The 23,791-nt window shown below is 41.0% G+C and overlaps 1 protein-coding gene across 4 annotated transcripts in view; it reads left to right on the forward strand.

Moving 5' to 3' along the window:
- The first annotated feature begins 317 nt into the window (after positions 1-317).
- Positions 318-23,791, forward strand: part of LOC104846812 (membrane-spanning 4-domains subfamily A member 4A-like) — a 39,910-nt gene continuing 16,436 nt past the window's right edge. Inside the window, exons 1-5 of one of the 4 annotated variants that reach the window (XR_010322424.1) lie at positions 318-598; positions 7,603-7,717; positions 9,160-9,236; positions 17,857-17,979; positions 19,057-19,185. Coding sequence is in view for 1 of the 4 variants with exons in the window: in XM_023559717.2 (XP_023415485.1) it covers positions 17,872-17,979; positions 19,057-19,185 (237 nt within the window). In the remaining 3 variants the exon portion in view is untranslated. Of the gene's footprint in view, positions 599-7,602; positions 7,718-8,733; positions 9,237-17,856; positions 17,980-19,056; positions 19,186-23,791 lie in introns of those variants that run through there. The other 3 variants (XR_010322422.1, XM_023559717.2, XR_010322423.1) reach the window with 3 other exon arrangements.

Genomic DNA, 23,791 nt, shown 5'->3' on the forward strand with positions numbered 1-23,791 from the left:
TTTCAGAAGCATATGGCCAGGCCTCTCTTCTGAAGCACCTCTGGATGGGTTCAAATCACCAACCTTTCAGCTAGCAGTGGAGCACTTAACCATTGATGCCATCCAGCCACATTTAGCTATATATTTTTGAGTACCCCTTGAAAGCAGCATAGGTATTTTTATTGCATTATGGATAGCAACTCTTCAGTGTCAGTATTATTATCCTATTTAACAGATTAAGAAACTGAGTCTCCAGGAAGAATGCAGACTCATCTAATAATAAGGAGATGATAAGTATTGGGATGGCAATTCACACATATGGCTGTGCGACTTCAATTTTCTTCCAATCTTTAGTTTGTTCTATTTGTGATATGTCTGGGGGTGCTAGGAGTTCAGTAAAAAAGGAAGTGGAGGCATGGTTCACAAAACTGCAATCTGTACTTATCACGGGCGTGACTTCCTGTGTATCCATAAACACTGGACTAAGAAAGAACGAGAGGTTTCAGGAGATGAAGACAAGTAGGAAATGCTGGCAGGATGGTATGAGAATCCAGAGCTAAAGTCTCCTGGGGACTTCTGAGAGCTCTGCTGGAACCTACGGGCTGGTCTACAGGGACAGGTAGGCAATGCAGAAAGACTTTCTCAGCTCACAACTCCCTTGCTGTGACCATATCAGAGGTGTTATTTGCCTAGAAACTCCTTGAGAGCAGTTAAGTGACACTAGAACATTCTGAAAATAGAATGGACAGGAAGAATGAATATCTGGTTTTCACTGTTTCTACTGTTTTCTAACTGCATGATTTTGGTGATTTACTTACCCAAAGTCCCATAACCAGTGGGGGCAGAGCACTTGTATCTTCAGATGTTCTCAGACCTTATGCAAACTGGGGAGTCCATGGGCTAAGAGTAGTGCAGGGAAAAGAGATCTAAGCTGAGCTCTTCAGCCTATACCAGAGTCAAATCAATCGTTAAAGCTAACAGGTGACCTTCAACCTAGGTTTATGGTTATGTTCTCATACTATCACATATAGTTGCCTCTCAGACTGAATAAACTGAAACACAAAACTGCCATTGTCAGGATGAAAGTAGGATAGGAAGCGGTCTCAGGATTTAGTGAATTTCTACAAAAGCTTCAGATCCTGAGACAGCTGGGCCAAACCCTTATTCTACAGCTTCCCATTGTGTGAATTCAGCTTAGTAATAATTATAACTGAAATATTTCTTCAGCGTTAACTCTACACTATCATATATGTAAAGTGTGTATTATTTCCATTCATAACACACTTTCTGACTAGGAGTTTCCATAACTATTATATTATTTTAATAACTAACTGAATGACATGCAGGGTTTTTGTAAGGATTGAAAGTACTAACAGGTAATGTCTAGAAAAAAAGAAAACATAATTAAAATAGCTAGGACTCATGCTAATCATACAGTCTGAGAAGCTGAACTATGTGAAGAAGAACACAGCATCAGGACTGAAGACTGATTAACAACCTGTGAAATGCAGCTGGCACAACTTAGCTTGCTGAAAGCGAACAGGACTTGAAGCACTTGCTGATGAAGATCAAACACTACAGCCTTCAGTATGGATTGTACCTCAAAATAAAGAAAACAAAAATCCTTACAAGTGGATCAATAAGATAAGTGGAGAAAATACTGAAGTTGTCTAGGATTTCATTTTACTGGAATCCATAATCAAAGTCCATGGAAGCAGCAGTCAAGAAATCAAGGCACATATTGCATTAGAGAAATCTGCTGCAAAACACCTCTTCAAAGTGCTAAAATAAAAAAGCAAAGATATCACTTCGAGGACTAAGGTGTGCCTAACCCAAGCCATAGTATTTTCACTTGCCTCATATGCATGTGGAAGCTGGATAATGAATAAGGAAGACCAAAGAAGAACTGATGCCTTTGAATTATGGCATTTGCAAAGAATACTGAATATACCATGGACTGCCAGAATAATGAACAAATCTGTTTTGAAAGAAGTGCAGCCAGAATACTCCTTTGAATCAAGGATGACAAGACTTTGTCTCACATACTTTGGATGTTATCAGGAAGGATCAGTCCCTGGAGAAGGACATCATGCCTGGTAAAGTAGAGGGTCATTGAAAAAGAGGAAGACTCTCAAAGACGTGGATTGACACAGTGAACGCAACAATGGGCTCAAGCACAACAACTATTGTGAAAATGGTGCAGAACGGGACAGTATAGTTCTGTTGTTCATAAGGTCGCCATGAGTTGGAACCTACTCAATGGCACCTGACAACAACAACAAATAAGAGGGATTGTATTGAGCTTGTTTGCTGGGACAATGTAGATAAGGTACATTTCTTCCTTACCTGTGTGTACATAAACTAGAGGTTTGTGCAGTCACATTGCCTCCCCTGTTCTATTAGGTGGCCAGTTCTGCATGAAGGATGCCTTGGAACAGAAAGAGTAGAACTCAAGCTCTGGATGTAGTGTTTTGTTTCTTGCGGGGGAGTTAGTTTGAGTAGTTAGCCGTTTTGGCAGTTTGCTGCCTTGATTATTCTTTCTTACTGTAACTACCATCAAGAAAGGCCCAGGAAGTTCTTCCAAAGGGATTAAGATAATTTAGAAGATACCCACTTTTACCAAAGGCTCGTACAATCTTATCCTCTTGGAACCCTCACAAATCTCTATGAAGGAAATATTTCTATGCACATTTGACAAAGGAGGAGACAGAAACTAGAGAAATAGAGAGTCTTGCCCCAGGATCACCAACTATTTAAGTGGCAAAGATGAGGCTAGACTGAGAGCTGTTTCTTCTCAGTCCTGGGGGTTAGTTCTTATGCTTGCTCTGCTCCTCGCTAAGTAACATATGATCAGAACCAGATATGTCACAGAAAGATAAGATACAAACGTATAAAATGATTCAATTGATGTAATTGCTGTCAACACAAGTATATAAAGCGGGTTAATTGACTTAATTACTATATCCCACCCCTTCCTCTCAAGAAGATCAATGAACAAATTTCTCATTGACTCGAGCCAGTTGCTGGGCTTGGAATGAGCAGTTTTCTCTTCCTAGTAGTATCCTCACTTCTTTCTCTCAAGTATGAGGCAGGCTTTGTCTCCATAGTCACCTCCCATCAAGACATGAAGGTTGGTTGCCTTAAGCACCACTGACCTTTTACTTCCTGGCTTTCAGAGAGTGATGTCTATGATGCTGATTTTCACTGTGCTGGAGTTCTGTCTTGCTGTGCTTGCTACTGTGCTTTGGTGGAAACAGGCCACTCTGACTTCCGGGGGTGAGTATGCTGGCTGGCCTCACTGATTTTGCCTGGTGTACCTCAACTTCTGAGCTGTGTTGAACTGTGTTGACAAGACTGGGAGAAGGAACCATTTAGTCATGAGATACACTTGTGAGGTGTTTTGATAATATTCATGACTTTGTGGCTGTGTTCAGGTTACTGGAACTTGGGTTGTCACCTCTCTAGTCAGAAACACTTTCTGCCACAGCCACAAGTCTCCTATAACAGCCTTGACTTGGTAAAGTGCATTTGCATGATTCAGTAAGTATCCTATTAGGAACCCTGTTGGTGCAATGGTTATGCACTCTGATGCTAACTGAAAGATCAGTTGTTGGAACCCACCAGAAGCTCCTCAGAAGACAAGATCTGGCAATCTACTGAAAAGATTACAGGCTAGGAAACACTCTGGGACAGTTCTACTTGGTTCTATAGGGCTGCTATGAGTCAGAGTGGACTCAATAGCACACAACAAGCGCCATATTCTCCAATTTTCACTCCTTGTGATCTTAAAATTCTTTCCTCCCTAAAAGATATAAAAATATATTGTTGAATCAAATCCTATGGAACATCCCCCTACCACAACCATGGTCTGAAGTAACTAAATTGTTTTGATTTATCTGAAAATTTCTTATAGAAAGTGAATATTAGGCTAAAAAAGAGCAATTATTTGAAGAGCTTAATAATGTGTTCTATTAGTCTTGGAGTAACTAAGAGTTCTGTATACAAAGTTTGGAGGAAATGGCATCAAAAGAAATATATATATTGAATTGAATCTGAGTGAGGTCTGAAGAGCTAACATATATTGTTTCTTCTATAGCGTGCTTTTCCTGCCTTGCAGTGACAAGAGTAAATCCAAGAACACTCTCCAAAATGACTTTTGACCCTGGATATAGACATCTATTGACTTCTCAGAAAAAAATGCTAAAATATTTGCCAGAAAATTGATCTTTATGACAGTATATCAAGTCCAGTCAATACAAAACAGCTAAGCTTGAGTTCCCTGAAATGTAGGTAGTTTTGAATGTAATAAACAGGAAAAAAAAAATCGCTTGTTTTGTTGTCATTGAACATATGTGTTCAGCAGGGGTCCCTTGATTTCCCTGAAGTTTCCTTCCTGTAAAGGTCAGAAATGTAAATTACTATTTACTACACTGGCCAAGAAGCAGTCCTGATAGTGCAATGGTTAACCACTTGTCTGGTAACTGAAAGGTTGGTGATTCAAACCCACCCAACAACTGTGTAACCTGAGGGGAATAGGTCCTGCAAGGTGCATCCCTTCAAGTCAATTGAGAGATACCAGGCCTTTGAGAAAGAGAAAGTGGACTTTATTGGAAGTCAGTCACGTGAGGAGCTTGGAGAGTAATTCTCAAATCAAGCTTCCCTAGGTTGGGGATTCTAGGGCAGTTATAGGGTTTGGGATAGGGACCTAAGCATAATTTATGAATTTTTGGGGAATAGGGGGCAATTTCAGGAACTAATTAACATGTATGGGGGTGCAGTGGTGGTGCAATATGATGGCTGGGGGTAAGACACATGAAGTTTATCTAAGGCCAGATTTACAGCTTATTGCTGATGTCCAAATTGAGGGGTCTTTTTGTGGGTAGTGAAGAGGGCTTGAGCAAAGAAGCATTTAACCAAAGAATCATTTAAGACGACTTTGTGATGTTATGCAGAAACAGTTATTACACAGAAATGTCTTATCAGGAACTCACAGGCCTCGGGGAGGTGATGGGGGGGTGATGGGAGGACAAGGAACGGTTTAACCCTGTCAGTTACATTCCTTCCTCTGGTTTTCAGGGTCTTCAATCTTGAAGATAGATCTTTATGTAGGTGGTGGCCCAGACCCCCGGAAATTTTGAGCTTGCTGACTGGTATAGGTCTGTGCATTGTAGGATCTGAGGTTTGTTGAGTTAAGGGGAACGCAATCAGACATCTGAAGCATCAGGAAGTTCACAGTTGTTAGGTGATTTTGAATGAACCTGGTAAGACAATTTAAGAGACAGGGCAAAAACAGACAGATTAGTAAAAGAATTATCAGCAGATTAACAAGGAGCCAGAGCCAGTGGAAACTGGGAAACAGGGAAGGTATCCATGACCACCAATCAGACAGAGTTTTTAGCTGCTGTAAAAAGAGAACACAGTGATTGTCAAGACAGTAAGGGCAATGTAAACATTAAGAGCACAATCCAGATGGAGGGTCTCCTGGTTGGAGGGACACAGATTAGGCATTAGCTTTGTTTTCTTTTTAAACAGGTATTTTAAGTCCTGCACAGGCTTGTAGGTCCAGTTGTTTTGTTGAGGTTGTTCTCATTGCAGAGGAATTTCTGGGGACGGTGCAGGTTTGAGGCGAGTGTGATCAACCCAAGCTCTGATGTTGTTGAGTTTAACTGCCAAGTGGGTGGCTAAAAGGACAGTGTATGGTCCAGTCCACTGGGGCTCAAGGGGCTCCACTTTCCAGGTTTTCAGCAGAGCTTGGTCACCAGGCTAGAATGGGTGAAGCTGGGCATCACCAGATTATTTCTAAAGGCTGAAAACATGTCGGTGAATAGAAGATAGGACACCAGGCAGAGACAACCAATATTTTTGGACAGTGAGCTCCCCGGTGACAAACCTGAATATTCTTGAAGGCAAGTAATTGTTAAGAAATGGTTTTCCATACATGATTTCCAAGGGCTCAATTTGAGCCAGCTTCTGGGGTGACCCACGCTCACAAGAGGGCTAAGGGCAAAGCTTGGGACCAGGTTATTTTTGTTTCTCGACAGACTTTGGCAATTTGGTTTTTTATGTGTGATTTATCTTTTCAACTTTTCTGTTTAACTGTGGTCTCCAGGCTCAGTGAGAGTTCCAGCTGATTCTTAAAAGATTAGAGACTTTTTCTGTAATTTGTGAGGTGACATGAGATCTGTCGTCGCTTCTGATCTTTGTAGGCGGGCTGAACCTGGGAATGATTTTACTAAGGTGCCGTTTTGTAGCTTTTAATGTTTTCTCTATTTTATAAGGGCCATTTCTGAAAATCTATTGTTGCTCTCCATTCAAGCTGTTTGTTTGAGATCTCTAATAGTGTAATTTGGGGCTGTTTTTGGAAGTTATAGAGGGTTAAGTCTGAATTTGAAATGGGCTGGTGGAACATGTCCAGCCTGTTGGAATAGACTCCTTCAAGGGCTTGGAGGAAGTCATGAGCCGGCTCACCTGCAGGATTTGTTGGCAACAGGCTGGCTGAGTTCAGGGTGAAGTTACGTTGAGCGTGACCTCTGGTCTGTCCAGGAGCTGGGCTTGGTAGTGAGCCATTTGGCCTGCTGTGAGCCAGTACCTACCTTCCTGCTCCAGTATGGTGAGAACTGCATGAGGCACAAACACAGTCACAGGCTGACCTAAGGTAAACTGTTCAGCTTCAGTTAAAGGAAGCAAGTCACTGCTACCTCCCTAAGACAGGTGGCCATCCCTGAGGAACTAGATCTAGAAGTTTAGAAAAATATGCTACTGGTCTTTTTCAAGGACCCAGTTGTGGAGTTAAGACCTCTGCTGCAACTCCCCCCATTTCATGTACTTATATTTCAAAGTGCTTTCTGGGGTCTGGAAGTCCAAGTACTGCAGCAGAGGCTAGCTTTTCCTTGATTTTCAGAAAGGCTTGTTGATGATCGTCCACCCATTCGAAAGGGCCAGAGTCCTTTCCTCAAGTGGTTTCGTAGAGAGGCTTTGTCATTAACCTAAAGTTTGGAATCTAAATCCTGTAAAAACCAGCCTTACTTAGAAAGCCTGGAAGTTGTCTTTGAGTTGTCAGGGTGGAGATCTGGAGGACTGCTTGCTTGCACTCTGGAAGCAGGGTCCATTGACCCTGAGAACTCTGGAACCTAGGTAAATTGCCTTTTGTTGTGAGATCTAAGCCTTGGCAGCAGATACTCGATAAGTGGCCTGGGCTAGAAAGTTCTAAGGTAGAATTGTGTTTTCATCTGAGTCTTCTTTGGTAGGACTAGGGACAAGGAGGCCATGTACATGTTGAAGATGGAGACCCTGAACCATCTGTAGACCCCAGAGATCCTTTTGCCAGGGCTGTTCCAAACAGGGTGGGGCTATTTTTGAACCCTGAGAGCGAACAGTCCAGCAATATTGTTTTCTCTCCCCCAATAGGATTCCTCCCATTCAAAGACAAATATTTCCTGAGATTCAGGGGCTAGAGGAAGGCATCCTTCAGATCTAGGACAGTCAACCAGGCATAGTCTGGAGACAGGGAGCTTAGCAGGGCATAAGGGTTTGAAACTATAGGGGGCAGTTCCTCAGTTACCTGATTGAGTGCATGTAAGTCCTGCACAAACTGATATTCTCCTGTTTTTGGCTTCTTTACAGGGAGCACAGCACTGCTGAATGTATATTTACACGGGCAGATGAGCCCTGCTTGTAGACGTCTTTATTGTTACTTCCATTACTTGCATAGTTCCTTCTGCTAGCTGCTGAGATCAAGGTACTGTCATTTCCATTTTATACCAAAGATGGCTCAGCAACCATTCCAATATCAAGTTTATTTCCAACCCCTTTCTCAGAACCATCCTTTCATAAATAATTCCTTAGCGACTCACGGCTACCCCATGTGCTACAGAGGAGAACTGAGCTGCGTAGGGTTTTCTCAGCTGTAATCTTTATAGAAACAGATAGCCAGGTCTTCCTTCTGCAGTTCTGCTGGGTGGTTCCAAATTGGCAACCTTTGCATTAGCAGCCGATTACAAACAGCTTGCACCACTCAGGCTCCTTGTGGCAGTTAGACAGGGCTCGATTTCAAAAGAGGACTCACAGAATTCAACATGACAATGCTTACAAATCTATGGTTTATTGTAGGAAAATGATACAATCTAGCTCCAGAATGAAAGGAAGGATAATCATACCAGGCTGCCTGACAGTAAGGGGTCCAGAAAGGTCAGGCATGAGTTCCAACTGTCCACACTTTATCTCTGTCATGTATACTTTGTCTCTAATCAGGAACCCAACAGAGCACCTTGTTGGCCAGGGTTTTTTATGCCTGGTTGTCCATATAAGCATATTTCTGGCTATATAACCAGCTCCCATGTCAGAGAGTTCTGGGAGTCTCATTGAAAAAAAAAAAAAAAAAGGCAGCTGCAAATCACCAGTCTCATTGCTGCCAATAAAACAATGCTGGCAAGCTGATAAAAATCAACTAGAAACTCCTCACACCCATGGTTACAATGCAACACTATTAATCAATATGCTGCCTACTTGACTAAGGGTCAAATAGTTTACAAAATGGTGAAACATAGTTCTCTCCATATTTAAGAAAACGTGAAATTGTAAAAAGGATACTTTTAAACTGGATTATAAATACCATTAAATTCTTCTGCTTGTGTAAAAATCTTGGAGCAGAGTATAGCACACAGAGAATGCTCAACCACTGACATCCATATACTAACCACTATTATTACATATAAAACACTGTATGCATGGGCAGCCACTGCTTGCTCAGCAAATTTCACAATAGACAGAACTGCCCCATAGGGTTTCCAAGGAGTGGCTGGTGGATTTGAACTGTTGACCTTTTTAATTAAAGGCTGAGTCCTTAAACACTATGCAACCCAGTACTCCACAACCATATGACGGACACAAAATTAGTTAGCACTTCCAACATAAAAAAGGAAGTAGTTGTGCTTCTCAGAAATTCTCAGCCTTTGAGATTTAGAAAAGCTGATAGAAGAAAAGTGCAGATCTAAAGCTGAAGAGGCGTGGAGTTGGGGAGGGTGGTGGTATCTGGGCAGGAGAACCGGGAAGCACTTGCTCAGAGCCTCTTCCAGCACTTGTCAGACACACAGCCAACACCATAGGCTTGAGGAAATGTAGGTCCAGGGGCTTACCCTCCTAGACTTTTGGTCTTACGGTTTTCTCATTGGTTGGTCCTAGGATTCTTGAAGTGGAATGAGAGAGGATGAGGCTACTTTTTGACTTCAGTTTGGGATGATTCCAGTGCCCCTTTACAGGTACGTTTGGGGTGTTTGGGAGCAGTCTTTTCTAAAGAGAATGGGGAAAAGGGAAGGTTCATAAAAGTGGGGGTAGGGGAAGTCACTATAGATGTGAATAGCCAATATACATCTCAGATAATGTGACAAGACTAGTGTTCAGGTTATTTCCTAATCTGGAAGAAATGTCCTTCATGTCCATCCAATATTCTCTGCTGTTTTGGTGTCCTGGGTAGTTGAATATAGGGAAGCTGAGCAGTCCACGATGTATTCAGTATTCTTCACCAACACCACAATTCAAAGATATCAATTCGTCTTAGGCGTTCTTTATTCATTGTCCAGCTTTCCCATGTATATGAGTTGATTGAAAATACCATGGCTTGGGTCAGGCGCACCTTAGTCTTCAAGGTGACATCTTTGCTTTTCAACACTTTAAAGAGATCTTTTATAAGATTTAAACAATGCAATGCATCCTCTGATTTCTTGACTGCTGCTTCCATGGGTGTTGATTGTAGAGCCCAGTAAAATGAAACACTTAACAACTTCTATCTTTTCTCCATTTATCATGATATTGTTTATTGGTCCAGTTGTGAGGATTTTTGTTTTCTTTATGTTGAGGTGCAATCCATACTGAAGGCTGTGGTCTTTGATCTTCATCAGTAAGCGCTTCAAGTCCTCCTCACATTCAGCAAACGAGGTTGTGTCATCTGCAAGATGCAGGTTGTTAATGAGTTTTCCTCCAATCCTGATACCCCATTCTTCTTCATAAACTCCAGCCTTTTGAATTATTTCCTCAGCATTCAGAATAGGTATGAATAGTTATGATGAAAAGACAAACCCTGATTTATACCATTCCTGATTTTAACCATGCAGTATCCCATTGTTCTGTTGGAATGACTATCTCTTGATCTATGTACAGGTTCCCCATGAGCACAATTAACTGTTCTGGAATCACCATTCTCTGCAATGTTATCCATAGTTTATTATGATCCACACAGTCTAACACCTTTGCATAGTCAATAAAACACAGGTAAACAACTTTCTAATAATCTCTGCTTTCAGCCAGGATGGATCTGTCATCAGCAATGATATTCCTGGTTCCACATCCTCTTCTGAATCTGGCTTGAATTTCTGGCAAGTCCCTGTTGATATACTGCTACAGCCGCTTTTGAATGATCTTCAGTAAAATGTTACTTCCATGTGTTGTTAATGGTATTGTTCAATAATTTCCACATTGAGTAGGATCACCTTTCTTGGGAATAGGAATAAACATGGGTCTCTTCCAGGCAGTTGGCCAAGTAGTTGTCTTTTAATTTCTTGGTATACAGCAGTGAGCACTTCCAGCACTGCATCACTTTGTTGAAAGATCTCAATTAGTACTCTCTCAATTCCTGGAGGCTTGTTTTTCACCAGTACCTTCTGTGCAGCTTGGACTTTTTCCTTCACTACCATGTGTTCCTGATCATACGCTACCTCCTGAAATGGTAGAACATCCACCAATTCTTTTTGGTATAGTGACTCTGTGTTCCTTCCATCTTCTTTCGATGCTTCCTGCATCATTTAATACTTTTCCCATAGAATCCTATGACATTGCAACTCGAGGCTTGAGTTTTTTTCTTCAGTTCTTTCAGCTTGAGAAATGCCAACTGTGTTCTTCCTTTTGATTTTCTACCTCCAGCTCTTTGCACATATCAGTATAATAATTTACATTAGTCTTCTCAAGCCACCCTTTGAAATCTTCTGTTCAGCCCCTTTACTTCATCATTTCTCCCTTTTGCTTTACCTATCCAAGGTTCAAGAGCAAGTTTCAGAGTCCCTTCGGACACCCATGTTGCTCTTTCTTTCTTGTCTTTTTAATGACCTCTTGCTTTCTTCATGTATGATGTCCTTAATGTCATTCTACAACTCATCTGGTCTTCAGTCATTCGTGTTCCATGTGCCAAAACTATACTTGAGATGGTCTCCAAATTCAGGTGGGATATACTCGATGTCGTAATTTAGCTCTTGTGGACTTGTTCTGATTTTCTTCAGTTTCGACTTGAACTTACGTAGGAGCAATTGATGGGCTTTTCCACAGTTGGCCCTGGCCTTGTTCTGACTGATGATATTTTTTCCATCGTCTGTTTCCACACACGCAGTCGATTTGCTTCCTGCTTATTCCATATGTTGAGGTCCACTTGTATAGTCACCATTTATGTTTGTGAAAAAAGGTTTTAGCAATGAGGATATCATTGGTCTTGCCAAATTCTTTCATGTAATCTCTGGCATCATTGCCATCACCATGGCCATATATTCTAACTACAGATCCTTCTTCTTTGTTTCCAGCTTTCTCATTCAAATCATCAGTAATTATCAATGCATACTTGTTTCATGTTCAGTCAATTTCAGACTGCAGAAATTGGTAAAAATCTTCAATTTCTTCATCTTTGGCATTAGTTGTTTGTGCATAATCTGAATCATAGTAGTATTAACTAGTCTTCCTTGTAGGCATATGGTTGCTATTCTATCACTGACAGCGTTGTACTATGTGATAAATCTTGAAATGTTCTTTTTGACAATAAATGCAACTCCATTCCTCTTCAAGTTGTCATTCTCAGCATAGTAGACCATATGATTGTCTGATTCAAAATGGCCAATGCCAGTCCATTTCAGCTCACTAATGCCTCAGATACAGATGTTTATGTGTTCCATCTCATTTTTTACAACTTTCAATTTTCCTAGATTTATACTTTGTACATGTTCCAATTTTTAGTGGATGGTTCCAGCTATTTCTTTTTGTTCTGAGTCATGCCACATCAGCAGATGAAGGTCCCAGAAGCTTGGCTCTACCCACCTCATTAAGGTTAACTCTCCTTCAAGGAGGCAGCCCTTCCCCAGTCGTATTTTGACTGCATTCCAACCTGAGGGACTTATCTTCTGGCCCTATATCAGACAGTGTTCCACCACTATTCATAAGGTTTTCACTGGCTAATTCTTTTCAGAAGTATGCTGCTGGGTCCCTCTTCTTGGCCTGTTTAGTCTGGAAGCTCAGCTGAAACCTGCACGCTATTGGTAATCCTGTTGGTATTTGAATGCTGGTGGCCTAGCTCCCAGCATCACAGCAACACGCAAATACCCACAGTACAACAAACTGACAGACGCATGAATGAAAGAAGTATAGCAAGACCACAGAGTCACTTGGAAGCACTATTTGGATATAATATCACTGTCCTGGGAAAAGAGACATTAAATACAGAAAAAAGACCATCAAGAGCATTTGATAAGAGAGGCCCTACAATTCCTAAATCCTTGATTTGAAGGTCTGCCTGAGAGATGAATGTAGAAGTTTCTTCACATTTGAGGAAAAAAAGAATTTCATAAACAACAATTTTGGTTCTAGAGTGCAAGGGAGAAATAACTGAGGTTTCTTAAACCACTGTCAATATCATAGCTTGAGTAGGCCATTTACGAGAAGTCGGGGTGGCGTGGAGTTGCGTCTGAGAGAAAGCAGAGTGAATGTAATACCATCAGTGAATGAGAAGGAACAGATGCTGAGGTGGGCTTTTGTTGCAAGGCACCTGTGGAAGGGGTAGAACATTCCTAGCAATAGGTTCAACACGTGCAAATGTTGAGAGAGATTGCTGATTTGGATGAACTGAAATGAGTCAAATATATTCAGGGCTTTGAAAATAAAAAGGGAAGACACTGAAGTTAAGTTTAGGCTAACAGAAATGGGCTAAGTTAGCAGAGGTACTCCTCTCAACAACCCTAAAATTTTTAACTTTATAATAAGAGCAATGAAATGCCAATGGAGGATTAAAGAGGGTGACACTATTGTCAGGAGCCCTGGTGGCACAGAAATTAAGTACTCACCTCCTAACTGGAAGGTTGACACTTTGGACCCACCAGCTGATCCATGGAGGAAGGATGTGGCAGACTGCTTCCTTAAAGATATACAGAATTGGATATGCTGTGGGGCAGTTCTACTTTGCCCAATAGAATCACAGTGAATTAAAATCAACTTGCAGCAATGCGTTTTAACAACACTGTCTCTGACTTTTAAAACAACAAATCTGGCTACAGAATGGGAAAGAAGTATCCATACAGGGCCATGAGTAGACATAGTACAACGCTGGGAAGCTAAGGAAATATTCCTAAGAAATAGGGGTGGGGAAGTGTCTTGGTCTGGAGAGGTGGGAGAAGTGCATAGAAATGAAAACTGGTTGTAAGGTAGAATCAGAAGAACATGATTGATCAGACACAGAAGGTAAGTAACAGAAGGAATCAGTGATGAACTCCTAGGTTATTAACATGAGCAACTGAGTTAATTATGGGGCCTTCCACTAAGAGAAGACACTGGAGTTTTCTGTAGCTCTTTTATGGCTTTTGTTACCTTTAGCTTTTGCTACTCTATATTAGGGGCAAATTATACAGATCCAAAATAACCTTCTCTACATCTCATTGTGCTGCATTACTTTCTTTGCGTGAAAGAGAAATTTTGAGGAAGGCTAGATATTTTCTGTTTAAGTCTTCAAATGTTAGAAGTCAAAGTTAATGCTCTTCCCCTCTGGAAGAAGCTGCTAAATGGAGGTAGAATTATGAGCTTTATTATAATAACTTGAATTTAAGAACAGATAGTTCTCCCCAATCAAAATGGATTAGAGTTTGTGAATTAGATTTAAGACTAAAATGAAAAAAAAAAAAAATTTTAATGAAGGCCCTTATTTATTCTACCCTTCCCTCTAAAACCTAGATACCTTATTCTGCCCAGGGGATGCTCAAATGTACAGTTCAGTCTGAATACACATACTCACCCACTACTGTTGTGTTGATTCCAACTTATGGTGACCCTATAGACAGAGCAGAACTGCCCCATAGGTTTTCCAAAGCTGTAATCTTTACAGAAGCAGACTACCACATCTTTCTCTCACAGAGCAGCTGGTGGGTTCAAACCACTTACATTTTGGTTAGTGGCTGAGTACTTTAATCATTGCTCCACCAAGGCTCCTATGCCTACTTGTCTTAGACTGGATTCTCTAGAGAAGCAAAACCAGTAAAGCATGTAAGTATATAAGTAGTTACTATTGTTGCTGTTAGGTGCCATGGAGTTGGTTCTGACTCATAGCAACACTGTGTACAAGAGAACAAAACACTGCCCTGTCCTGTGCCGTGCTCACAGTTGTTGTTATGTTTGAGCACATTGTTGCAGCCACTGTGTCAATTCATCTCATTGAGGGTCTTGCTCTTTTCCACTGACCCTGTGCTTTACCAAGCATGATGTCCTTCTCCAGGGACTGATCCCTCCTGATAACATATCCAAAGTATGTAAGATGCAGTCTCACCATCCTTGCTTCTAAGAAGCATTCTGGTTGCACTTCTTCCAAAACAGATTTGTTCATTCTTTATGAGCGAGTCCATGGTATATTCAATATGCTTCGCCAACATCATCATTCAAAGGCATTAATTCTTCTTTGGTCTTCCTTGTCCATTGCCTAGCTTTTGCATACACATAATGTGATTGAAAATATTATGGCTTGAGTCAGGTGCACCTCAGTCTTTAAAGTGACATCCCTGCTTTTCAAGACTTCAAAGAGGTCGTCTGCAGCAGATTTCTCCAAAGCAATATGTCTTCTGATTTCTCGACTGCTTCCACAGGTGTTGATTGTGGATCCAAGTAAAATGAAATCCTTGACAACTTCAATCTTTTCTCTGTTTATCATGATGTTGCTTATTGGTCCAGTTGTGAGGATTTCTGTTTTATTTATGTTGAGGTGTAATCCCTACTGAAGGCTGTGGTCTTTGATCTTCATTAGTAAGTGCTTCAAGTTCTCTGCACTTTCAGCAAGCAAGGTTGTGTCATCTGCATATGGCAGGTTGTTAATGAGTCTTCCTCCAATCCTGATGCCCCATTCTTCTTCATGTTCTCCAGCTTCTCGTATTATTTGCTCAGCATACAGGTTAAATAAGTATGGTGAAAAGATACAACCCTGACGCACAACTTTCCTGACTTTAAACCACTCAGTATCTCCTTGTTCTGCCCGAACAACTGCCTCTTGGTTTATGTACAGGGTCCTCATGAGCATGATTGAGTGTTCTGGAATACTCATTCTTCTCAATGTTATCCATAATTTGCTATGATCCACACAGCGGAATGCCTTTGCATAGTCAATAAAACACATGTAAACATCATTCCGGTATTCTCTGCTTTCAGCTAGGATCCATCTGACATCCGGAATGATGTCTCTGTTTCCCCATCCACTTCTGAACCTGGCTTGAATTTCTGGCAGTTCCTGTCGGTATACAGCTACAGCCACTTTTGAATGATCTTCAGCAAAATTTTGCTTGTGTGTGATATTAATAATATTATTATATAATTTCCACATTCATTTGGGTCACCTTTCTTGTGAATAGGCATAAATATGGATCTCTTCCAGTCAGTTGGCCAGGTAGCTGTCTTTCAAATTTCTTAACATACATGAGTGAACACTTCCAGCACTGCATCCATTTGTTAAAATATCACAATTGATATTCAGTTCAATTCCTACAGACTTGTTTGTGGCCAGTGCCTTCAGTGCAGCTTGGTCTTCTTCCTTCAGTACCTTCAGATCCTGACCATATGCTACCTCTTGAAACGGTTGAACGTTGACCAATTCTTTTTGCTGTAATGACTCTGTGTATTCATGCCATCTTTTTTTGATGCTTCCTGCATCATTTATTATTTTCCCCATAGAATCCTTCACTATTACAACTCAAGGCTTGAATTTTTTCTTTAGTTCTTTCAGCTTGAGAAATGCCAAGCGTGTTCTTCCCTTTTGTTTTTCTAACTCCAGCTCTTTGCACATATCATTACAATACTTTGTTTTCTCGAGCTGCCCTTTGAAATGTTCTGTTCAGTTCTTTTGCTTCATCATTTCCTCCTTTTGCTTTAGCAGCTCGACATTTAAGAGCAAGTAAAAAAGAATATATACAGAAAGAGATTTATATCAAGGGAAATGGCTCATGCAGTTGTAGAGGCTATAATGTCCCAAGCCAATTGCTCAGGATAGAACCTTTTCCTGTTTCATGTAGTTGCAGGGGCTGGCAAATCCAAGATTGGTAGGTTGGGGAGTAAGGCTGTTGCTCACAGGCTGTGAAGATTAATGAATCCCAAGATTGGCAGGCAAGACCACAGGTAAGCTGCTAGCTCAAGCCCTAAGAACTGGAGGTCAGACTAACAGGAGCCAGCTGCAGGATCCAGGACAACCAAAAGCTCCCAAGCCCTGCCAGAACATCTGCCCACACTCAATGCAGGCCACACCCAAGGAAACTCCCCTTAAAGTGACTGGCTACTCACAGCAGATCCCATAATGGGGATAATCACATATCAAATATCAAAAAAGAAGTGATTACAACATCACACGACAGCCAAAACACTGAAAGTCATGGCCCAGTCAAGTTGATACATGACCTTAACCATCACATTACTGAACAGCATTTAATATATAACCTACTTTACAAACTCAGTTATCATCAAAGCAGAGTCTATAACAGAAAGAAGAGCTCCCCCTGACCTTCCTTTGCCTAGTCCTTTGCTGCGGTGGGATGGATTGATTTTTTGTGGCCTTTCTGGCTATGGTCTTGTAAATCCCACCCAAGTGACTGGGACCATTCAAATAAGATAATTGTGGCCCACTAAGGGGACTGGTCAGTTTTGCCTTAAAAGAGAGCAAATTCCAGAGCAGAGAGAAGATTTCATCACCTCAAGGAAGAAAAACCAGGATCCAGCACATCTTTTGGACCCAGGACCCCTGCACTGAGAAGCTTATGGAACCAAGAGACACAGACAGAAAAAGAGGTGTAACACTGAAGACAGAAAGAATTGGCGGCACAGAGCCTGCAGCAGAGACTCGGCAACAGGAGACAGTGTGATGGCATCCCAGCCCACAGAGAAAACTGAGTGCCTCTAGGCAGAGGCTGAGGGTCAGGGAGAGGCATGTCTGTGAGCATGACTGGGAAGAGGCAGCCCTGAAGGAAGAACTGTGTCCTGAGTGTTCTGGAGCATAAATTTGTAACTCTTACTTCCCTAATAAATCTTATAATTGTAAGTATTGTCTGTGAGTTCTGTGTGGTCATTGCAATGAATTATTGAACCCAGCAGAGAAGTAAAGAGTGTCATGGGAGGGGTGGTTGATGTCAGAATAGGTAAAGATAGCTGAGAGAGGAAGCATGTCTAAACTCCAATTCATACAAATCAGCCTTGGACTGTTGATCTTGATTCTCCTTCCACCTTGTGAAGTTAGAGGAGGTCAGATACCACCCTCACATCATTTGTACATGTGTCTAGTTTATTCCACGACAGCAGGAAGGAGAAGACAACCTTGACTCTTCCGAACAATCTTTGAATCAAAGTAGAAAAGATAGACAGGCAGAAACACTAACCACATGGCAAAATGAGTATCATACTCTCAGGAATCATGTAATCCCCTCTTTCCTCCCACCCCAAGAAAGAGCAAATCAGAGATGTGGAAATAACTTCCGTCTTTAACATACGGAATGTCCTAACAGCTGTTATAGCTTAGTCAAGGAATGCAGACCAGAGACTGTCTTATGGAGGAGCCTGTCTCAAAATGCCCCTCTTCTGTCATTTCCAGGACCTCATACTGAATTATGTTTCTTATTGTAGCACATTTTTGCTGTCATGACGACCCCACTGAGATCGCAACAGACCACACCAGGGGATGACTCTGATGTATCCCAGGCAGGACAGGCAGAGAAATTCTTGAGGGGGGTACTCAAGGACCTTGGGGTAAGTCAGGTGCATTTCTGGGAAAAGACTAATAATGTAGTAAACTCAAAACTGATCAGACTTAATGAGAGATACTCTCTCCTACAAGTCTCATGTCACATCAACTGACCTTCAGGACAGCAGTATTTGATGTTTGGGCCCTTAAAACTTGAAAAAAAAAAGGCAGAATATTCTGTGACATCATGCTTCTAATCCATGTGGGTCATCCATGATAAACATATTTAACTTCCACATGGAAAAGCAGCAAAAGAAAAGGCCATGTGTGGATTAGATGGTGTCCACTCCACAAGCCTTCTTGACACCTGATGGCTGCCTATTTTTTGTATCTCTCTCTGAGTCACTTTCTCAGCTAGTTCTGCTCTGCAGATGATGAAAACTCTTATATCTGTCGTGCCTTTCCCCTCTGACACCTTAGGTGTATTTTCCCAAAAGTAATGAAGAGTGTAAAGTGCTAGTGGAAGGACAGCAAGTGTAAAAGTTTATCTGTAACTCTGGTTTCAAAGCACTGGGACAAAGTCATTGTGGACACTTTGAATTCTTTTTAATGTCATGGGACAATTGTACTCAAACACTCTTAATTTTTTACCTCTGTCCTCACAGTCATGGCTTCAGGTTCCAGATGCCAAGAACATGTCATATGTGCTTTTTTCTCTTCTTCCCTAGTATGGACTCTTCTTTCTTCAGGTTACCTATCCTTGCTAGAAGACTTTATTTCTCACTCTTGTTTCTCCCCTCTCTGAGCATGTGAAAAGGAGAGCAACAGTTGTCTTAAGACTACCTAAGACATAGTGGGTTGTCATTGTGGGCACTGGTACAGTGTCTCTGAGCAAGTCCTGGCACAGTCTATTTTTACACTGAAATTCCTGGAGTAAAAATAGATATCTCAAGAGATAAAACTGGTAAGTTACTATATTCACAGTTCTTTATATGGAAAAAAAATGACAAGAGACTATCAAGAAGCATATCTGACTATGCCAAATGATTGAGAAGAAAAGTAGCTCAGTGGTTGGAGAAAGGTTGACTTAGGCACCATATCTGTGGTGGATAATTGGTTTTTACTTTTGTCATCATTTCTAGGTTATCCAGATCCTGATTGCTTTGATAAAATTCAGCTTGGGAATAATATTGCTGTATGTCTTGTTGCCATTTTATGGACCAGAACCCATTTCAGTATACATAGGTTTCCAAATGTGCGGGTCAGTAATGGTGAGTACAGTACCCTCTGAAATACCTTGGAGTTCTATAACCTTGAGAAATATATCTGACTCAATTACTTCATATTTAATGCAGGAATAATAATATAAAAGACATACAAAATTAGGCAAATTAAGTATTTTAACATACATCAGTTATAACATTTTACAGCAGCTTGTAATCAATACCCAACCCAGAATGGCTTATATATTGAAAGCACTGATCATTTCAAAATGAGAAGGTCAGTGGCAACTCATTTCTAGCTTGGTCCTTAGTTGGTGTCAAGGATTGAATTTTGTTCCTCTAAAAATATGTGTCAACTTAAGGCCCCAAAACAGTTAAATGGGGAAAAGACAGTCTTTTTAACAAACATTTTTCTGAAAGAAAAAGAAACTAGACCCATACCTCACTCCATGCACAAAAACTAACTCAAAATGGATCAAAGACCTAAATATAAAATCTAAAACAATAAAGATCATGGAAGAAAAAATAGGGACAACGTTAGGAGCTCTAATCCATGGCATAAACAGTATAGAAAACATTATAAAGAACATTGAAGAAAAACTAGATAACTGGGAGCTCCTAAAAATCAAACACTTATGCTCATCCAAAGACTTCACCAAAAGAGTCAAAAGACTACTTACAGACTGGGAAAAAGTTCTTAGCTATGACATTTCTGATCAGCGCCTGATCTCTAAAATCTACACGATACTGCAAAAACTCAGCTGTAAAAAGACAAATAACCCAATTAAAAAATGGGCAAAAGATATGAATAGACACTTCACTAAAGAAGACATTCAGGTAGCTGACAGATATATGAGGAAATGTTCACGATCATTAGCCATTAGAGAAATGCAGATCAAAACTACAGTGAGATTTCATCTCACTCCAACAAGGCTGGCATTAATCCAAAAAACACAAAATAATAAATGTTGGAGAGGCTGTGGAGAGATTGGAACACTTCTATACTTCTGGTGGGAATGTCAAATGGTACAACCACTTCGGAAATTTATTTGGCACTTCCTTAAAAAGTTAGAAATAGAACTACCATACAATCCAGAAATCCCACTCCCTGGAATATACCCTAGAGAAATAAGAGCCTTTACCTGAACAAATATATGCACACCCATGTTTATTGCAGCACTGTTTACAATAGCAAAAACATGGCAGCAACCAAGGTGCCCATCAACTGACGAATGGATAAAGAAATTATAGTATATTCACACAATGGAATACTACGCATCAATAAAGAACAGTGAGGAATCTGTGAAACATTTCATAACATGGAGGAACCTGGAAGGCATTATGCTGAGTGAAATTAGTCAGTTGCAAAAGGATGAATATTATATAAGACCACTATTATAAGAACTTGAGAAATAGTTTAAACTGAGAAGAAAACATTCTTTTGTGGTTACGAGAGGGAGGAGGGAGGGAGGGTGCGAGGGGGTATTCACTAATTAGATAGTAGATAAGAACTACTTTAGGTGAAGGGAAAGACAGCACACAATACAGGGGAGGTCAGCACAATTGGACTAAACCAAAAGGAAAGAAGTTTCCTGAATAAACTGAATGCCTCGAAGGCCAGTGTAGCAGGGGCAGGGGTCTGGGGACCATGGTTTCAGGGGACATCTAAGTCAATTGACATAATAAAATCTATTAAGAAAACATTCTGCATCCCACTTTGAAGAGTGGCGTCTGGGGTCTTAAACGCTAGCAAACAGCCTTCTAAGATGCGTCAGTTGGTCTCAGCCCACCTGGATCAAAGGAGAATGAAGAACACCAAGGACACAAGGTGATTACGAGTCCAAGAGACAGAAAGGGCCACATGAACCAGCGACTACATCATCCTGAGACCAAAAGAACTAGATGGTGCCTGGCTACAGCCAATGACTGCCCTGACAGAGAACACAACAGAGAACCCCTGAGGGAGCAGGAGAGCAGTGGGATGCAGACCCCAAATTCTCATAAGACCAGACTTAATGGTCCGACTGAGACTGGAAGGACCCCGGTGGTCATGGCCCCCAGGCCTTCTGTTGGCCCAGGACAGGGACCATTCCCGAAGCCAACTCTTCAGACATGGATTGGACTGGACAATGGGTTGGAGAGGGATGCTGGTGAGGAGTGAGCTTCTTGGATCAGGTGGACACTTGAGACTATGTTGGCATCTCCTACCTGGAGTGGAGATGAGAGGGTGGAGGGGGTTAGGAGCTGACAAAAAGGACAGGAAAAGAGAGTGGAAGGAGAGAGCAGGCTGTCTCATTAGGGGGAGAGTAATTGGGAGTGTATAGCAAGGTGTATATGGGTTTTTGTGTGAGAAACTGACTTGATTTGTAAACTTTCACTTAAAACACAATAAAAATTACTTAAAAAAAAATGCATCAACTTGGTTAGGCCATGATTCCCAGTATTGTGTGGTTGTCCTCCATTTTGTGATTGTAATTTTATGTTAGGAGGATTAGGGTGGGATTGTAACACCACCCTTACTCAGGCCACCTCCCTGATCCAGTGTAAAGGGATAAAAGGAAAGGGAAGAAGCAAAGAGTTGGGGACCTCATACCACCAAGAAAGCAGTGCCAGGAGAAAAGTGTGTCCTTTGAACTGGGGTCCCCACACCTGAGAAGCTCCTCAGCCAGGGGAATATTGAGGACAAAGACCTTCCTCCAGAGCCCACAGAGAAAGCGCTGAATTTGGACTTGTAATCTCCTAGACTGTGAGAAAATAAATTTCTCTTTGTTAAAGCCATCCACTTGTGGTATTTCTGTTATAGCAGCACTAGATGACTAAGAAAGTTGGAGATGCGGGACCTCATCAAGGACTCCTGGTAGACCATATCAGACTTCCTAGCTCAGTGTTTAGAAATGTTCTATATGCATATTCCCAAACCAGCTATGGGCAATGGGGATAGACTTACCATTATCAAGATTCACCACTGTGACTGGGGAAGATTCATTCTACCTTTAAGATCATGGGGCACTACACAAAATGATGGTTTTGTTACCAGGGAATAGAAAGGGAGGTGGTTGTTAGGCAGGAAATTTATAGTGTCTGGCCCAATGACCACCAGCTCTTAATAAATGGTTTAGGTTAGCAAATGGGACTATTAGATCAGTTTTGTTTCAAAAGTTTAATAACAATAACTAAAATTAAATTTAAAAATATAATGAAAATTTTTTAAATGCTCCCCAACAAACACTCAAAAAAGTTCTCTGAAAATTGGAGTATAAATGAGAATAAAGTATCAAGTTTCATCCGCTAACAATAGAGGAAAACTTTATAACAATATTTACGTAAAAATCAGAGAACTGATTCAGGCATTCAGGAGTTTCCATTGATTTACCTCTACAAAGTTGAGAAAAGATAGTTTAGAGTGGTCCTTATGCTCCCTTTCGACTATTTACAACGGAAGTTCAAAGTTTGAAGTATAGCGAATGCTGTTTTATGTCTGGGAATGTTTTAATGTATCTAATAATATTAATGCCAATAATACCAAAACCAAACACCAAACGCATTGCCTTTGAGTCGATTCTGTCTCAAAGCGACCCTATAGGACAGAGTAGAACTTCCCCGTAATATTTTCAAGTAGCTGCTGGTGGGCTCAAAATGCTGGCCTTCTGGTTAGAACCAAATGCTTAACCACTGCACCACCAGGGCTCCAAAGCCAATAATAGCTATCATTAAACTCTTACTATGATTTAGACTCACCACTGTTTGTCAGTGTGTTGTACTGTGGTGGCCTGTGTTACTGTGATGCTGGAATCTATGCCACTTATATTTCATATACCAGCAGGGTCACCCATGGTAGATGGGTTTCAACTGAGCTTTCAGAGTAAGACTGACTAGGAAGAAGGACCTGGCAGTCTACTTCTAAAAAAAAAAAAGACTAGTGAAAACCTTATGAATACCAGCAGAATTTAGCTGACATAGTGCCAGAAGATGAGTCCCTTGGTTTGGAAGGCACTCAAAACATGACTGGGGAAGAGCTGCCTCCTCAAAGCAGAGTCGACTTCAATGACATGGATGGAGTCAAGCTTTCCAGACCTTCATTTGCTGATGTGGAATAACTCAAAATGAGAAGAAATACCTACAATCATTAATAATTATAACATGGAATATATGAAATATGAATCTAGGAAAATTGGAAAAAAATGAAATGGAACACGTAAAGATTAATATCCTAGGCATTAGTGAGCTGAAATGGATGGGTATTGGCCATTGTGAGCCAGACAGTCATATGGTCTACTACGCCAGGAATGACAAACTCAAGAAGAATACATCACATTCATCATCAAAAAGAACATCTCAAGATTTATCTTGAAGTACAGCTCTGTCTGTGACTGGATAATATCCATACATCTACAAGGAAGACCAGTTAATATAACCATTTTTCAAATTTATGCACTGTCTTAGTTATTTTTTTTTTAGTTATCTAGTGCTGCGATAACAGAAATACCACAAGCAGATGGCTTTAACAAAGGGAAATTTATTTATTCACAATAAGGTAGGTTCAAAGTCCAAATTCAGGGTGTCAGCTCCAGAGGAAGGCTTTCTCTCTCTGTTGGGCTTCTCATCAGTCTTCCCCTGGTCGAGGAGCTTCTCAGGCACAGGGACCCTGGGTCTA

This window comes from Loxodonta africana, chromosome 7 (assembly GCF_030014295.1).
Source record: "Loxodonta africana isolate mLoxAfr1 chromosome 7, mLoxAfr1.hap2, whole genome shotgun sequence".
Lineage (NCBI taxonomy): Eukaryota > Metazoa > Chordata > Mammalia > Proboscidea > Elephantidae > Loxodonta > Loxodonta africana.